Consider the following 16,344-nt stretch of genomic DNA (forward strand, 5'->3'; position numbering starts at 1 on the left):
CAGGATGACCCTAGGGTCAAGATTCCTAGGCTGTTTCCCCCTTCTACAGACGTATTTGACCTCACTGAAGAGGAGCAATACCTCCAGGAAGATGAGGAGTGTTTGGGTGGAGAGGAAGAACATGAGGAAGAGGGGTTTGAAGAAGATCCTTACACTAGTGCAGGAGCTTTTGAAGAAGATACAGCTACCTCGCAGCCCTGGCAATGCCCATCAGTGCAGCCTTGGCAATCCCCATCAGTGCACTCAGACCCTGATGTCTTTCACCCTTCTCCTCCCAAGGATTCACCTATTGGAAACACCTCTCCCATAGATGACCAACCTTCACTTAATGCACTATTGCGTAAGGCAGCAGCGCATTTTGAAATAGACACAGGGGAGACTCTTCCTGACATAGACTTTGTGGAGAAAGTTATTAAAGAAAAAGCCCCTGTTAGTCAGTCTATTCCGCTCCTGGCTTCTATAAAGAGAAGAATAACTCCTTCCCTTTCCAATCCTGCCTTAGTCAGAGGGGTCAACCCTCGGATAGAAAAGCTCTTCAGCCCTTCGTCCTCTGACCCTTTGTACATCAGAGGACATTCTATTCCGGACTCCCTCGTAGTTACTAATACAAGAAAAAGAGTGGGGGTACCACTATCCACTAGTGAGGCACCACCTGACAAAGAGGGCAAGAAGCTCTATGCACTTGGGAAGAGAATCACGACCTCCGCCGCCTTCTCAACTAGGATTGCTAATAACAATTCCCTACTAGCTAGCTACGCAGATGCACAGTGGAGCAAGCTGCGCAGCGAAGCAGAGGACGCACCAGAACCCCTGCGTTCACGCCTGTTGGCTATAATCTCAGAGGGAACTCTTGTAAACCAGGGCATCGTAAAGAACTCCTTAAATGCCGCAGAGACGAAGCCGGAAACCCAGGCTTCCCTGATAAATAAGCCCATAGAACAAACACATCTGTTTGGGAAAGCAGTTGATGAGGCACTAGAACATGTAAAGAAAGAGTTTGATACCATCAAGACTCTTGACCAAATTTCTAGGCCCCCTAACAGACGCGGCTATGGCAATAGACGCTCCTTTCGTAGCCAACGCCAGCAGCAAAACCAACAGCAATTTTACTCTGCTACCAACTGGCCCTCTAACCAAGGTAACAACACCCAGTTCAGTCAAAGAGGCCAACGCCGTGGCAAAGGAAGAGGTCGCGGCTCCAGCCCCAAAGGTTCCACGCCCAATACCAACAAATGACCCGAAGATTCAGGTCCCCTCCCATGCATCACCGGTCGGGGGCCGGCTAACATCGTTCCTTTCAGCATGGGAGGGAATATCGTCAGACCGCTGGGTATTATCCATCATAGCCCACGGATACTGCATCGAATTCAACGGTTCACTGAAGTACAGACCCCCACGGAACCGACGCATGACACCGGAACACCTCACCATTCTTCTTCAAGAAGTAGAAGAGCTACTGAAAAAAGAAGCTATAGAGGCTGTCCCCCTATCTCAGGTAACAGAAGGTATTTATTCAGTGTACTCCCTTGTACCCAAAAAGGACTTAACCATGCGCCCTGTATTAGATCTGCGCCCAGCGAACAAGTTTGTCAAACCCCAAAGGTTTCGTATGGTGACCTTGCAGGAAGTAATCCCACTGTTATCACAAGGGGATTACATGACAACACTAGACATGAAAGATGCATACTTTCATATTTTAATGTTGCCAGCGCACAGAAAATACCTCAGGTTCAAGATAGAGAACAAACACTACCAGTTCAGAGTACTACCCTTCGGGATAGCATCTGCACCAAGGGTATTCACGAAAGTACTGGCAGTGGCAGCGGGCCACCTGCGCAGGTTATCCATCCCGGTATACCCTTACCTCGACGACTGGCTCATAACAGGGGATTCTTACGAAACATGCTTCTCCAATACCCAAAAGACCGTAGACCTTTTGTCCCAACTGGGCTTCTCCATCAACGAAAAGAAGTCCAGCTTAGACCCCAGCCAAATCAAACAATTCCTAGGGGCTCTAATTCGAACAAAGTACGGCCTCGTCTTCCCCTCCAACGAGAGGGTCCAAAACATGCTGTTTCAGATCCCCCATTATGTGGCAGGTCGACAGGTGACTGTACGCAAAGCAATGCGCTTGCTAGGGATGATGGCGTCAAGTATTTATTTGGTACCTCACGCGCGCCTGCGCATGCGCCCAATGCAAGAGTGGCTCTACAGCCAGTGGTGTCAGGCCAGCGGACAATGGGACGATCTAGTGGTGGTCTCGCAGGCCTTGGTTCTCTCGCTACGGTGGTGGACAAAAGAAAACCTGTTATTAGGGAAAACTTTTGCCACACCCGCAGTGGAAGCCACTCTAACCACAGACGCATCCCTTACAGGATGGGGGGCTCACCTATCCCATCAGACTGCTCACGGAGCGTGGACTCCGAGCTTAGCATCCAAGCATATAAACCTGCTGGAACTACTAGCGGTGTTCAAAGCACTGAAAGCCTTTCAGGAACACCTACAAGGAAAGACAGTGATGGTCCTCACAGACAGCACCACAGCCATGTACTACCTCAACAAGCAAGGGGGCACTCACTCTCCAGGACTGTCCAAGCTGTCCCAGAATATATGGAAGTGGGCTCTCAAACACAACATGTTTCTACTATCACAACATGTACCAGGGGAACTCAATCTGCTAGCAGACAAACTCAGCAGAGATTTCCCCCTGCCCGAAGAGTACGAATGGCAATTGCACGAAGACATCGTCTTAGACGTCTTCACGCAATGGGGATTCCCGGAAATAGACCTGTTCGCAACTCTGGAAAACTCACAATGCCAAAGTTACGCCTCCAGGTACCCCCAGAACCAGTCCAAGTGGAACGGTCTGTCGATTCAATGGTCAGGGAAATTTGTTTACGCCTTTCCCCCCGACTCCCCTTCTCAACAAAGTGGTGCAAAAAGATGCACCAGGAGCAGGTTACCATGATACTAGTGGCCCCAATCACAAGAGGCACCAGGAGCAGGTTACCATGATACTAGTGGCCCCAATGTGGGCCCGGCAGCCATGGTTCGCTCACTTGATGGAGATGTCCCTATCTCCCCCAGTGAAACTTCCCTGCCCGTACAACATGCTGTCACAAGACAAGGGCAGGACACTGCATCCATGCCCTCAGACCATGAACTTAGCAGCCTGGCTCCTGAGATCATAGAATTTGGACATTTACAACTCCCGCAGAGATGTATGGACATCCTCAGGGAAGCCAGAAAACCTAATACTCGCCACTGCTATTCTAGCAAGTGGAAAAGATCTGTCATCTGGTGTAGAGGTAAGAGCATCAACCCGGTTGACTGCTCTCCCACTAACATTGTTCTGTACTTGACCCATTTACTGGATTCAGGTCTAGTGTTCAATTCCATTAAAGTCCACTTAGCGGCACTTTCTGCATACACCACTTCCCAACTTAAAGTGTCGTGGTGGAAGATACCAGTTATCAAGGCCTTCATGGAGGGGGTAAAGAGAATACACCCTCCGATAGCTAACCCTGCTCCCGGATGGGACTTAAATGTGGTACTTTCTAGACTCATGGGCCCTCCTTTCGAACCCATGCACAAAGCAACTCTTAAAGACCTCACTCTTAAGACTGCTTTCCTAATAGCTATCACCTCCATTAGGAGAGTAAGTGAACTACAGGCTCTTTCTGTACTAGACCCCTTCGTAACAGTTCACAAGGATAAGGTGGTTCTACGCACACACCCAAGGTTTGCACCAAAATTCATCTCGAAATTTCATGTAAACCAATCAATAGAACTACCAACGTTCTTTCAAAACCCTTCCAGCTTGGGAGAAAAAAGTCTGCATACACTAGATGTACGCAGAGCTGTCATGTTGTACATGGAAAGAACCAGACCACTGAGAAAGACTAATAAGTTCTTTGTCTCTGTGGCAGCAGGAAGAGAAGGAGATGCAGTTTCAAAGTCCACTATATCTAGATGGATTGTTCAATGCATCACTCTGTTACACTCTTGCTAAGAGAGAACTACCCTTCAAGCCAAGAGCACATTCCACTCGAGGCACTGGGGCTTCCATAGCGTTCATTGCAAATGTTCCCCTTGAGTCCATCTGCAAAGCGGCTACCTGGAGTTCTGTGCACACCTTTACAAAACACTACTGTCTAGATGCACACTCTAGATCTGACTCCCAGGTGGGACAGGCAGTATTAAGACATCTTTTCTCTACTGTTCCTTCTCATAACCCACCGCCAACTCCGGGTACTGCTCGCTAGTCTATGCACAGCATGTGATTCTAAGCAGATTAACAAACATCAGAAGACAATGCATTACTTACCGTAAAAGCATTTCTGATGGTTGTATCTGCTTAGATTCACATGCGCCAACCCTTCCTCCCCGCTCGGATGGAAGGAACATAGACATCCTTTTCTATATTTCTCTCTTTTCTGTACTCACTCACGTCTAGAAGGCTCCCTCAGGGCAGAAAAATACAAACAGAGGGACCTCGACGCGTGAGGGATTGTGGGTACAACGCACGTCACTATAGGGATAGTGTTACAGACACGCCTTGTCGACGTCTCCTTTTTCGATTACGAAAAACAAAATGCAATACTCCGCAGTGACCACTGGATGTCGGACCTATGCACAGCATGTGAATCTAAGCAGATACAACCATCAGAAATGCTTTTACGGTAAGTAATGCATTGTCATATTCTTTTTGATACAAAGCTTTGGTCAGTGTTTCCTTGTTCCATAGTACTGTAGCCCTATTGTGTAAACCCTGAATACTGCTCATCTCCCTCTTGAGATAGGTCTGACTGCTCAGCTACAGACTGATGCCAAAGGGGATTTATTGCATATACCTGTAGTCTTAATCTTCTGTAGTACTCCCTAAGGGAACTGCACAGGATTCTGCCTAACAAGCCGTACTTCAATGCGCCTCTGCACCTGCGTCAATCCAGTGCTGATGCCATGCTGGCAGCCGTTAACCAAAGGCTTTGGTGGGAAATAGCCGACTTCCTTCCAGAGCTTCTGGTGCAGAGCCAAGCACGCTTCAAGGGGGGGCTAGCAGAAGACAAACAGGTGGCGCAGGACATCATGGAGTCCACCGTGGCTCACATCAATAACTCTGGCCAGGCCATGGACATGAGAAGGACCGCCTGGCTTCGGGCTACTAAGTTTAACCTTGACTTCCAGGAACGCATATTGGACCTTCCGTTTGAGGGTAGTGACCTCTTTCACTCTACCACTGATGAGGAATTAGATCAAAAGAAGAACAGCTTGCAAACTGCAAAGTCTCTATCCTAACGAAGGCCACGCCCTAGGCGTATACCCAGTCACATCAACGCTCTGACAAGGGGCAGGCGTTCGGCGGGTTCTGGGGCTTCCAGGAACAGAGGTTGAGGCAGCGTGACAGCTCTCCGAGTCAGCACCGGTGCAAACAAAAGGGGTGGGGGCAAGGGCTTTTTCTTGGCCCCACTCTCCGCAGTGTCCCTTTGGGTCCACGTTTCTCCGGTGGGGGGCAGGCTTGCCTTTCACGTGCAATTTTGGTGCCAAAACCTTTCAGACCCCTGGATCCTCTCTGTAGTATCCCTGGGTATTCTGCCTACCGGTCCCTCCCTCTCCTCCCTGCACTCCCACAGATTGTGACATTAACTCTGTTGGCAGAAATTCAGCCGCTTGTCGAGAGCCAGGCAGTGAAAGAAGTCCCAGCCTCCCAGAGAGGATTGGGCTTCTATTCCAGGATTTTTGCCATAAAAACAAAGAACCAGGCTGGCCTGAGAGTTGTGTTGGACCTATCCACCCTTAGCCTCTCTTTCCCTCTTCAAATATTCAAGATAGTTACGCCAGCACTCATTGCGGAGACACTAGACAGGGGAAACTGGATGTGCTCTCTGGATATGAAGGACGCTTATCTACATGTTCCGATTTGGCAACCACATTGCTCCTTCCTGCGCATCAGGGTCATGCGCTGTCGTTTCCAATACAAGGTGCTACCCGTTGGCCTCAACTCAGCCCCCAGGGTATTTACCAGGCTCATGAATGCAGTGGCAGCCCTCCTCAGGGCCCAGGACCACCACATCTACGCGTACGTGGACGACTGGCTCGTCAGGGCGAGATCTCTGGAGGCGGTTATCCATACATCCTCTGCACTTAAGAGGACTCTCCACGACCTGGGGTTTACGATCAAGCTCAAGAATTCTCAGGTGCATCCTACTCAGAGCCTGACCTCCTGGGCCTCACCTGGGGCACGGGCTCCAAGAGTCTTTCTCACGGAGGACAAGGTCACGGCCATCAAGAGAGCCACTGCTCACTTCCTTACCAGAGCAGTGACCTCGGCCTGGTGGGACCAGCACATATTAGGTATCATGGCAGCGGCCCTACTGGCCGTGCCCCACACGCGACTCAGAATGAGGAGATTACAGCTGCACTTCGCAGCCTCATGGACAGCTGGTCAGCATCCCTTCTTCTCTCCACTCGGACCTCATATGGTGGTCCAGGGACTGCAACCTTCGGACGGGAAAGCTCTACCGGCAGCCAGCCTTGCATGTCACCATCACAATGGACTCCTCCCTGGAAGGCTTGGGAGCCACTCTGGACAGCCACAACGTCCATGGAGTCTGGACCCGGCAGGAGCAGGAGTCTCATATCAACTGGCTGGAGCTGAAGGCCATCTGGCTAGCTCTCAAAGCTTTCCTTCCGCTCATTGGGGCAAGACCGTCCTTATCTTGACAGGCAGCTCCACCAGCATGTACTATGTCAACAATCAGGGGGGGGTACTAGGTCCCGGCCACTGTGCAGCCTAGCGGTCAGAATGTGGGAATGGGCTCTGGAGAACATCTACCTCACGGCTGTCCACCTTCCGGGGGAGTCCAACTTGGAATCGGGCAGGGTCAACAGACTGGGAGCAGACAATTCCAAATTGCAATTGAACGGCCAGGTTTTGCTGGAGATCTTCAGCTGATGGGGGAATCCTCAAGTGGATCTGTTTGCCTCCTGGGACAACAGGAAGTTCCAACAGTTCCCGTCCTGGCAGGGCCTCGGCTCCCAGGGCGATGCATTTCAGATACAGTGGGACGGCATGATAGCGTATGGAAAGGGGACGGGACGTAAGAGTAATTAATATTTACTCACCGTAGCGACTAACGTACTCTTACGTAGTTCATAGTCCCCTTTCCTCCATACGTCCCACCATCCTCCCCACTAAGAATACTGGTGTCGTTAGGCAATGTTGGATATTGTCGACTTGGGGACTTAGGAGTGGCGCCGGTGGGCGGAGTCAGGGGAGCGCATGCTCCCAGGGCCGTGCCGCTGTGCGCCTCTAAATTCAAAGGGGAAGAAGGTTTTTCTGGTGAAAGGGGTGCCCATGCAGTATGGAGGAAATTGAACTATGGACTAAGAGTATGTTAGTCACTACAGTGAGTAACTATTAATTTAATCTAAGCCACCCTTTACTATCTTCTGTAAGGATAGGGTTTTTCTGAGGAATACATAGGAGGACACAATCCATTCGAAGAACAAGTTACTTACCCCTGGCAACGTTCTTTTGACTGGATGTTCCTCCCACATATTCCTCATCGCCCTCCCAACCTATCCCACAGTAGAATTTCCCATGCTATTACAGCTTTTGTTCCTTCAAGGCTGAGTGCAGTCATTCCCGTGGTTATGCGGGTATTTCTACTGTAAGAAAAAACAGAACTGAAGCCAACTGACTCTGTGCGTGCTATATATGCCTTCGATGACATCATCCTCGAGACGGAGGCACTTGAGGGACATCGAGTCAATGCCATCAACACACAGGGCCCTCTGCTGAATTCTTTTTCCTAAAGCATCTAAAGCTGCATATCGAATATCAAAGATGAGGAATACGTGGGAGGAACATCCAGTCGAAACAACATTACCAGGGGTGGTAAGTAACTTGTTCTTCTGGAGATTCATCATCAGATATCAATTCCAACTCTGAAATGTTTTCGGCAGGGGGCATAGTGCACCTCAACTCGCCCATCAATCTGCCTTGCCTCGATTCCTCGGTCGTCTGCTCCAGACGTTATGTCAGTCGTCGTACATGTATTGTAGGACTTCGCCCCTGTACCTCAGTTCCTTTTTTCTGTGTGCTTAGTACACTGCTCGAGGAACACTGCTATAGACTTTGATTTCTACTCGACGTTTTGTCGTTCTTCTTCTACGCGAGTCAAGCCATGTCTCCAATTCAAATAATGCATGGAGGGCATCTGCGTGTGGTGTCTTGGTGCCAGTCAAGACACAGAAGGCTGTAGTTTTTGTGTGGCGAGAGGAATCTGAAATCCCTCAAGGACTGTGTGAGCAAGCTTGCAGTAGGCCGACCTCCCTCTAAATCCCTGGCGCAGGAGACCATTCGGGTATCAGAAGCCGAAATGGAGGGGCTCACTCAAGAAAAGGAAGAGAGGCATTGGAAAAAGACCAAAAAGAGGCCCCATTCCTGTAGCCATTCATCCTCTTCCTCTTCACACAAGAAGAGGAGATGCCACCGGCATGAGTCCGATTCTTCAATTGACTATGGTCATTCGTTTGTGGGGCCGATGTCCAGGGCGGAGTGGGAGGAATTTAAAACTCGAATGCTAGACGTTTCAGAAGGCAGCTGCAGGTACAGCTGAGCCCTCAATGCAGCAGACCGCGGTAGCTCCAGTGGCACCCGGTGACCTGGTCCCCAGGGCAAAAACTCAACAGCGTTGGCGGAGCGGTCTGGCTCGCGCTGAGCAAGTTCGAGCCGCCTTCGGCATTGGTGCTTGCCAGCGCTCCTCGGGCGCTGGTTCCTGCCGATGCACCCTCAGTGCCGAAAACTCTGTCGGCACTGACTGCAAAGCCGTCGACGACATCGAACGGCATCAAGCAGTCTTTCTTGGCCAATTCCAGGACCGCCTTTTTCAGCTCCATGGCTGACATGTTGTCGGTGCCAATGAGGACGACCACCAGCGCTTCGACCCTACGTTCTCAGGGGCTGGCTAAAAGGTCCGAATTTTTTGCGGGATTACAGGAGATTTGCTCCTTAGGCAGGAGAGCGCAGCTCCCACCGGCCAGGATAGGGCAGAAGTGTTTATTGCTCTGGAAGGGGCTTCTAGAGGTCAACCGGCAGTGTTGGCGGCTACCCAGCCTCCGAAGCTGCTTTGATTTCCCCTCTCACAGCGCACCGATTGGAGGATGGTTGACCAAGCACTTGCTCCAGTGGCAGGAAATTACTTCGGACAGCTCATCCAATGGGGTATTGTCTGCCATTTCTAAGAAAACCACTGGTCAGACCACCTCCACCTCCAATCCAACCAGGACAGGAGCTCCAGGAAGAACTGAGAGTCCTGTTGCTGAAGGGTGCCGTGGAAGAGGTACCTCCTGAACAGAAAGGATTTCTTTGGTATTCTTGGTATTTCCTGGTGCCCAAGAAAGCAGGAGGTCTCCGTCCCATTCTGGACCTCAGGGCGTTGAACAAGTTCTTGAGGAAAGACAATTCAGGATGGTGATGTCGAGAGAGATTCTCTCGAACTTCAGGACTGGCTGCTGTCCATAGACCTACAGGATGCCTATTTCCATGTGCCAACTCATCGAAAGCACAGAAAGGTCCTTAGGATCACCATAGGAGATATGCACTATCAGTTCAAGGTGCTTCCCTCTCCACCCCAATGGTCTTGACCAAGCTCATAGCGGTAGTTGCGGCTCACCTCAGGAGGTCTGGAGTCCATATATTTCCATATCTGGACAACTGGCTGATCCGAGGGAAGTCTGTAGTGCAGGTCTTTTCCCATCTGCAGGACACCTGTTAGCTGCTGCACAGGCTGGGCTTCTCCCTAAACTTAAAGAAGTCCCACATGACACCAGTCCGACTGCTCCAGTTCATCGGAGCAGTCCTAGACACCCGGATGGGAACGGCCTTCCCTCCCGAGGAGAAAGTAGTCCGCTTGACACTGATGGTGGACTTATTCCAGAATAATGCCACTCTACCAGCGGCTTCCTTCCTCTGCCTTCTAGGACTCCTGGCTTCCTGCATTTTTCTAGTGCCAAAGGCCAGGTTGCGCATGAGATCACTGCAATGATTACTACGAAATCAGCCGTCAAAGACCTGTCCTGGGGGGCAGACCGCAACAGTCTTTTGGCGGGGGAACCCTTCTAGCCTCCTTGGCCTCAGACCCGAGTAGTCACGGATGCATCCTTGAAGCGTAGGGGCGCTCACTGCGAGGATCTGCAGGTGAGCGGCCTCTGGCCAACAATGGAAGCCAGGTGGCACATCAACAGACTGGAGTTACGAGCTATCAGGTTAGCCCTGAAAGCGTTCGCCCGTCTCTGTGAGGAAAACATTTCCTTGTCCTGACAGACAACACAGTGGTGATGCACTACCTCAACAAGCAAGGTGGTGTGCACTCCCGCCCCCTCTGAACGGATGCAATGATGCTTTGGATCTGTTTGCTGGAGAACAGGATCTCGGTCTAGGCAGTTCACCTGGCGGGCAGAGAGAAGAACTTGGCGGATGCTCTGAGCAGGCAGAGCATGGTCTCACACGAGTGGGAAGTGTGCCAAGAAGTCCTAGAGGAGGTCTTCTCTCTCTGGGGTAATGGAATGCGAACTGTTCTGCTTGAGGGAATTCCCAGCGAATGGTGCACTGGGGGATGAGTTTCTGGTGGAATGGAGCTTCCCTCTCCTTTACGCCTTCCATCTGATTCCCGTCATTCCATGGGTTCTCCGGAGGTTTCAAGCGACCATGATTGCCCCGGACTGAGAGAGGAGAACGTGGTACTCTGACCTCTTGGATCTGTCCGCCTCACTGGTTGCATCGACGCCCAGATCTCCTAACCCAGTCGGAAGGCTTAATAATCCATCCGATCCCGGTATATCTCAACCTACATGCGTGGCTCTTGAGAAGATGAGATATGATGACTGGGACCTCTCTGAGGAAGTACTTGAGGTGTTGCTGGCTGCACGCAGACCATCTACAAGATCTTTGTACGTGTACAGATTGAGACGATTTGAGGCGTGGTGCAGAGAATGCGAGACAGACCCAATCTCTTGGCCCACCATTACAGTGATGGAGTTCCTTCTGTCACTGGCCTCTGCAGGCCTTAAGGTTGCCACAGTCAAAGGATATTTGGCGGCCCTGTCTGTGTTCAAGAGATCCCGGGACCAAGGTTTGTTTTTTTACGATCCTGGTAATGGCAAAATTCCTGAAGAGCCTTGTAAATAAATTCCCGTCAACTCTTTGTTGTCCCAGATTGGGATCTTAATCTGGTTCTTAAATTTCTGCTGGTGGCTCCTTTTGAGCCTAGGCACTCATGCCCATTACTGCTTCTTCTGTTGAAAACAGCCTTCTTTGTCGCTATTACGTCCGCTAGGCGGGTGAGTGAGCAGCAGGCCTTATGCTGTAAGCCACCCTTCTTAGACCTTTTCCGAGAGAAAGGTGCACTCCGGGTAAGGCCTGGGTTCCTTCCCAAAGTTGTATCAGAATTTCACCTGTCACAGTCCATCAACCTTCCGGTCTTCTATCCTCCCCCTCACCCTTCTAAGCAGGAGGAGCGGTTCCATCATCTTGACTCTAACAGGGCGTTGAGTTATTATGTCGCCAGGACAGCTGATTTTAGGAGAGCTGACCAGCTCTTTGTGGCTTTTTTCCTCAGCCCTTAAGGACCTGCCCAGAACGAAGCAGACATAGATAAATGTTACAAGGCCGCTGGGAAAGAATTGCTAGGAGGCATCAGGGCCCATTTCACAAGGGGGGTCTCTGCATCCACCGCATTGCAGAGAGAGATCTCTGTCCGGGAGATCTGTCGCGCTGCGACATGGTAATCTTTGCACACCTTTGCAAAACACTATAGCCTGGATGTGACTCGTACTTCTGATGTGCATTTTGGCAAGGCAGTGCTGCAAAACATTTTGAGAGAACTTTCTTCCAGCCTCCATTCGTTACTGCTTTGATGAGAAATCTGCAGGAGGTGAGCAATCCACCGTAATGTTCTTTCTATGGATTCTTCTCCTACAGATTCCTCATCTCCCCTCCCATCCATCCCCGCTCAGAAATTTGGGGGTTGGTGTGCATCTTTCCATTTCACGTTGATTTGATGATGGTCCTTTGTCTGTTTCCTGTCTTCCTGCCACAGTCCTAAAACAAACTTTTTTCTAACACTACCTTAGTGTTCTTTTTCAATTGTTCCTACTTTGGAGGCCTATATTACTTCGTTTATAAAGGGCTCATTAGACCCTTTGTTCTCTGTTTGCCTATGCAGTGTGTGGTGATCTGGAACAAAGGGTGAACTGAGTTTGGGCATTATGATGCACTACTTATACAATGCCTGACGTCCTGTCCGTAACCGACAACCAGACGCTGAGCAGGTTGGATCGATGGTCGACGGATGGGACGAGGTCCACTACGCCACCTATCGAAAACATTTCTGAATCAGCAAAAGTGGAGGGAATATCTATCAGATGAGGAATCTGCGGGAGAAGAATCCATAGAAAGAACATTATGATAAGGTAATTTCTCCTTCTGCGATGTGTCCAGTCGTGGGAAGCGCAGGGTCTGCAGGTGCAGAGGTCACTGGATATCATTGGCACAAAGAAAGAGATGCAGACTTCCACAGGATAGACAACCTCAGGAGATCTCCAGGACACTCAGAAGACTGGATTCTGCAGAAGTCGCCACAATCAGGTGGCAACAGGTGATCTTTGTAGGATGAACAATGGAGCAGACACTGCACAACTTCTTTGATATTTGTGGCTGAAACTGCAGCAGCAGACGTCCGAAGATCCAAGTTCCAAGGATGCACAAGTAAAGGTGACAGCTGCAGTGAGTTAACTCAGGGGAGAGCTGGTCAGTCCACTGGGCGTTCTAGGGACACTACTGAAGGCTCAGCAGATAAGATCCTCAAGCAGCAGGTCGAACAGGTTCTTCCCACAAGTCCAGAGGCTTGAAGCACACACAGGGGACTTCTTGACCAGGACAAGAGGAGCAGAACTTCACCAGGACTGCGCTGGAAGGCATGATGGTCAACTGCAACGCTCAGTCACGGTTTTTCAGCAGGTTGTACTTACTTAGCTCCAACGATCTGTCGATCAGTGTTAATTATCTGCACCATTCAAAGTGGCAGGGATGGTCAAATCATGGACAACCACTGGCCAAGCATTCTCCCAAACTGCAGACCCACTGTGGCTCGGATCTGGACATGGTCCAGAGAGACCCAACCTCCCCCCCCCCCCCAAATCTGGCCACATTCATAGACCACCACTTTGCACAGGAAAACAGTGTCTTTGCGTGAAAAGGGCTTTCCATATATGGCAATTCCAGAGAAGAGGGCAGGAAGAAGGCCAAAGAACAGGCGAAAATCTTGTGGCAAGGCCATTTTAGAGTACCATGTACTTTGTATGGCATCATGAGGTAAAATTCAAAGGAGCACAAGGAAAATGTCAAAAACATGACAGAAAAATATCCACTGCCACCTGCCCATCCTGGAAATAACCACAAAGTTACATAGACAAATCTATAAGGAATCAAAGTATCCAAACCTTACTTCACTTGAAGGTGATGTGTGCCGTTTTTAAATTACAATAAATCCACTAATCCACTAAAGGACACGGTCTCCCATTACTGATAGTCTTAAGGAATGAAAGTCCTGTGGAAGTCTATGGGAGGAAAGCATCATAAAGAAAATCTATCCCAACAAGCGTTAAAGTAGGCTTCCATCCGTACTTTTGCAAAACATTATCGCCTGTATACTCTGTCATGCCCTCTTTTGTAGAGCGGTTCTGCAACAGATCTTAATGTCAATGGGAGTTTGCTCATCCTTCCTCCAGCTAGTGGGTGCTGCTATTGGAATCTATCTATGATGTGGGAGGACACAATCCATTAGAAGAACAAATGACTTACCTCTGGTACTGTTCCTTCTGATGGATATTCTTCATTGCCCTCCTATCCTAGCCCACAGTCTGAGAGCCCTCAATGCACCAAGTTGTGCCCCCTATAACACTATCCCCAACTTGGCTGAACACGTGGGGAAAACGAGTGAACTGAGGTCACTGGAAGCAGCGCGATATATTTGTGCCAATGTCCTGTCCCGCCTGGAGGGCAGAGAGCGCAGAGGGGACCCATGGCGGCCTCTGCTGCTGAAAGGTTTCCGAGATCTGCCGCAGGACGATATATCTAATTTGCTTAATCCGACATCAATCAGAAAGCATGTTACCAGAGGCAAGTAATTTGTTCATTTTATGATGTATTTTTCATGTTTTGTCCCTCCAATCCTACCGCTCGTGACAAAATAGGGATGCGTGTGTTGGGGGCTGCAGATGACTACGTGCATTTTATAGTATATTTTTTATTCAATTTTTCCTCTCTGCCTATATTTTTCTGGCCTTACAATGTGAATAGCTCGGTAGTTTTCAAATTGTGTTTGTGTACTACTGCAGCCTAATTCTGAGCAAAGTGACAAAATTATCAAAAACAGAAGAAAATGATTTTGAGAATTCGTGGGTGAGCTAGTGCTTTCTCTTATCTCCATGGAAAACCTGATGCAAATAAGTCTTTTTCTGCCATTATTGACATAAAAACATTTGTTTTTTCCAAAATTGGCTAACTCCGAGGATCATCTTTCACTCACCTGGCAACCTCGACCTGGAATAACCTACCAAAAAACATATGCAACACAAGGGGTCATCGGGAGTTCAGGAAACTTCTCAAAACTTGTCTCTTCCCTCCAGATTCAGGAGGAATCAAAGAAACCATAAACCCCAACCTACTCATCCATTATAAAAGCGGGGGTGGGCGTGCACGCTCACTCAACCCCACACGCCACCAATCCTAAAAGATACTTGAATAGGTAGGGACAACCAATAGGATGGACAATAAGGGACAAGTGTTCTGACCAAAACTACACCTGCCGCAGAGCGGGGGAAGTTGCGGATATGAGCTAGATGCACAAGCCACTCGGGCCAAACCTAAGAGAGCTGCCACTACCCAGCACACCTGCCAACTAGGCGGTCAAAGCAGAGTACCAAACACACAGGATAACCATAGCGGTTGAGCGCAGAAATGCGAAGACAAAGTGGTAGGAAATAGACAAATACTTGAAAACCAATGTAACCATTCCTTAAAATTTCAACTTTCCGCATACTCAACATACTGAAACTCACACAACCACCTCTCTGCACAGCAATCCGCATGCACTTCACCACATTGCAACAACAGACTAACAACACATAACTCGCCACAACAGCACATGGGAATGCTGGCACTGATCGAAAACTGCACTTAAGCTCAGCAAACAGTACAAACCGAACTGAAGCGGCCAACAGGACATCACAACTCGCACTGTCCTATTCCCACTACACCCTACTAACCCCTCCCACCCCACCTGACACTCTCCTTTTCAGATCCACCAAAGCGCCTGAGGACCACAGCAGTGGTGATGGTGCGTGGTACAAATACCTTTAACATTAACATGAGTGTTTGGATTTGGCTAGATTAGTGGCAAAACACATTTGGTGAAATTTCATTGATGAAAAGCACTTTTGCATTTTCGTGTGTGTAGTTCAATATAACCCTAACAGTAGTTAATTGTCCCCCACTGATGAATCATGCACAACCTAGTCACCAGTGAATGCACAATCTGCTGAGCAACAACCTTTTCTTTTGTTTCAACAGTTGTTATCCAAAACAGGTCTGTTTCTGTCATAACCCTATGAGCTGCACTGGTCTGTCTAGAAATGTCCTAGTTTCAACAATAGACACACTACACCTTTTTTAGGTATGTTATTAAAATTTCCATAAGCTTGCTTTATTTGCTCATTGGTGTACCTTTCAAATATTAGGCCTTCTGATGGGTAATTATCTGAAATCATTCTAGGTCAGTCTGCTTTTCTTTTAAAGATCTCACCGCATCAATGTGAATTAATTGTGATATCCTTTTATAATCTCTCTGGTGTATAGTTTTTACTTTCTGTACTGTACAAACCTTGTTTCCATCATTTCTGTTGCTATTCACTCTCTTTAATCCTGATTCTTTCCCCCTAGAACCCAACAGTACTCTGCCCTCCTGAATACATGGTGTGCTTCTTGCATCGACTGATCACAGCTTTAAGATCATACTGGGATGAGTACAAAATCAGGAACACCACCACTCTCAGCAGCAATGGTAAAGCATGGTCACTCACAGATAACTGTACCACCTCTCCCTCCCCTCTGATCTGCAGCGAGGGTAAGGTTTAGTTACTCAAATTCTAATGTCGAGCAAGACAGTGGTTTGTTCTGCAGTGGTGGTAAGGCTTGGCCATACACTAACTACAGTGTTTTTCTACCTCACCCCATTATGCTATTTGTATGTTCTATTGTAATGGTAAGCTTTGACAATC

At 49.0% G+C, this 16,344-nt stretch overlaps 1 protein-coding gene across 5 annotated transcripts in view; it reads left to right on the forward strand.

Annotated features, from left to right (window-relative positions):
• The window catches only part of RNF123 (ring finger protein 123), a 3,033,138-nt gene that overhangs the window by 1,426,011 nt on the left and 1,590,783 nt on the right, over window positions 1-16,344 (forward strand). For 4 of the 5 annotated variants that reach the window (XM_069644183.1, XM_069644184.1, XM_069644185.1 and 1 more), the window contains exon 20: window positions 16,007-16,190. In XM_069644183.1, the coding sequence (XP_069500284.1) occupies window positions 16,007-16,190 (184 nt within the window). The remainder of the gene's footprint in view (window positions 1-16,006; window positions 16,191-16,344) is intronic. The other variant, XM_069644187.1, reaches the window with a different exon arrangement.

The sequence above is a fragment of the Ambystoma mexicanum genome, chromosome 2p, assembly GCF_040938575.1.
Source record: "Ambystoma mexicanum isolate Mex_15411 chromosome 2p, UKY_AmexF1_1, whole genome shotgun sequence".
Lineage (NCBI taxonomy): Eukaryota > Metazoa > Chordata > Amphibia > Caudata > Ambystomatidae > Ambystoma > Ambystoma mexicanum.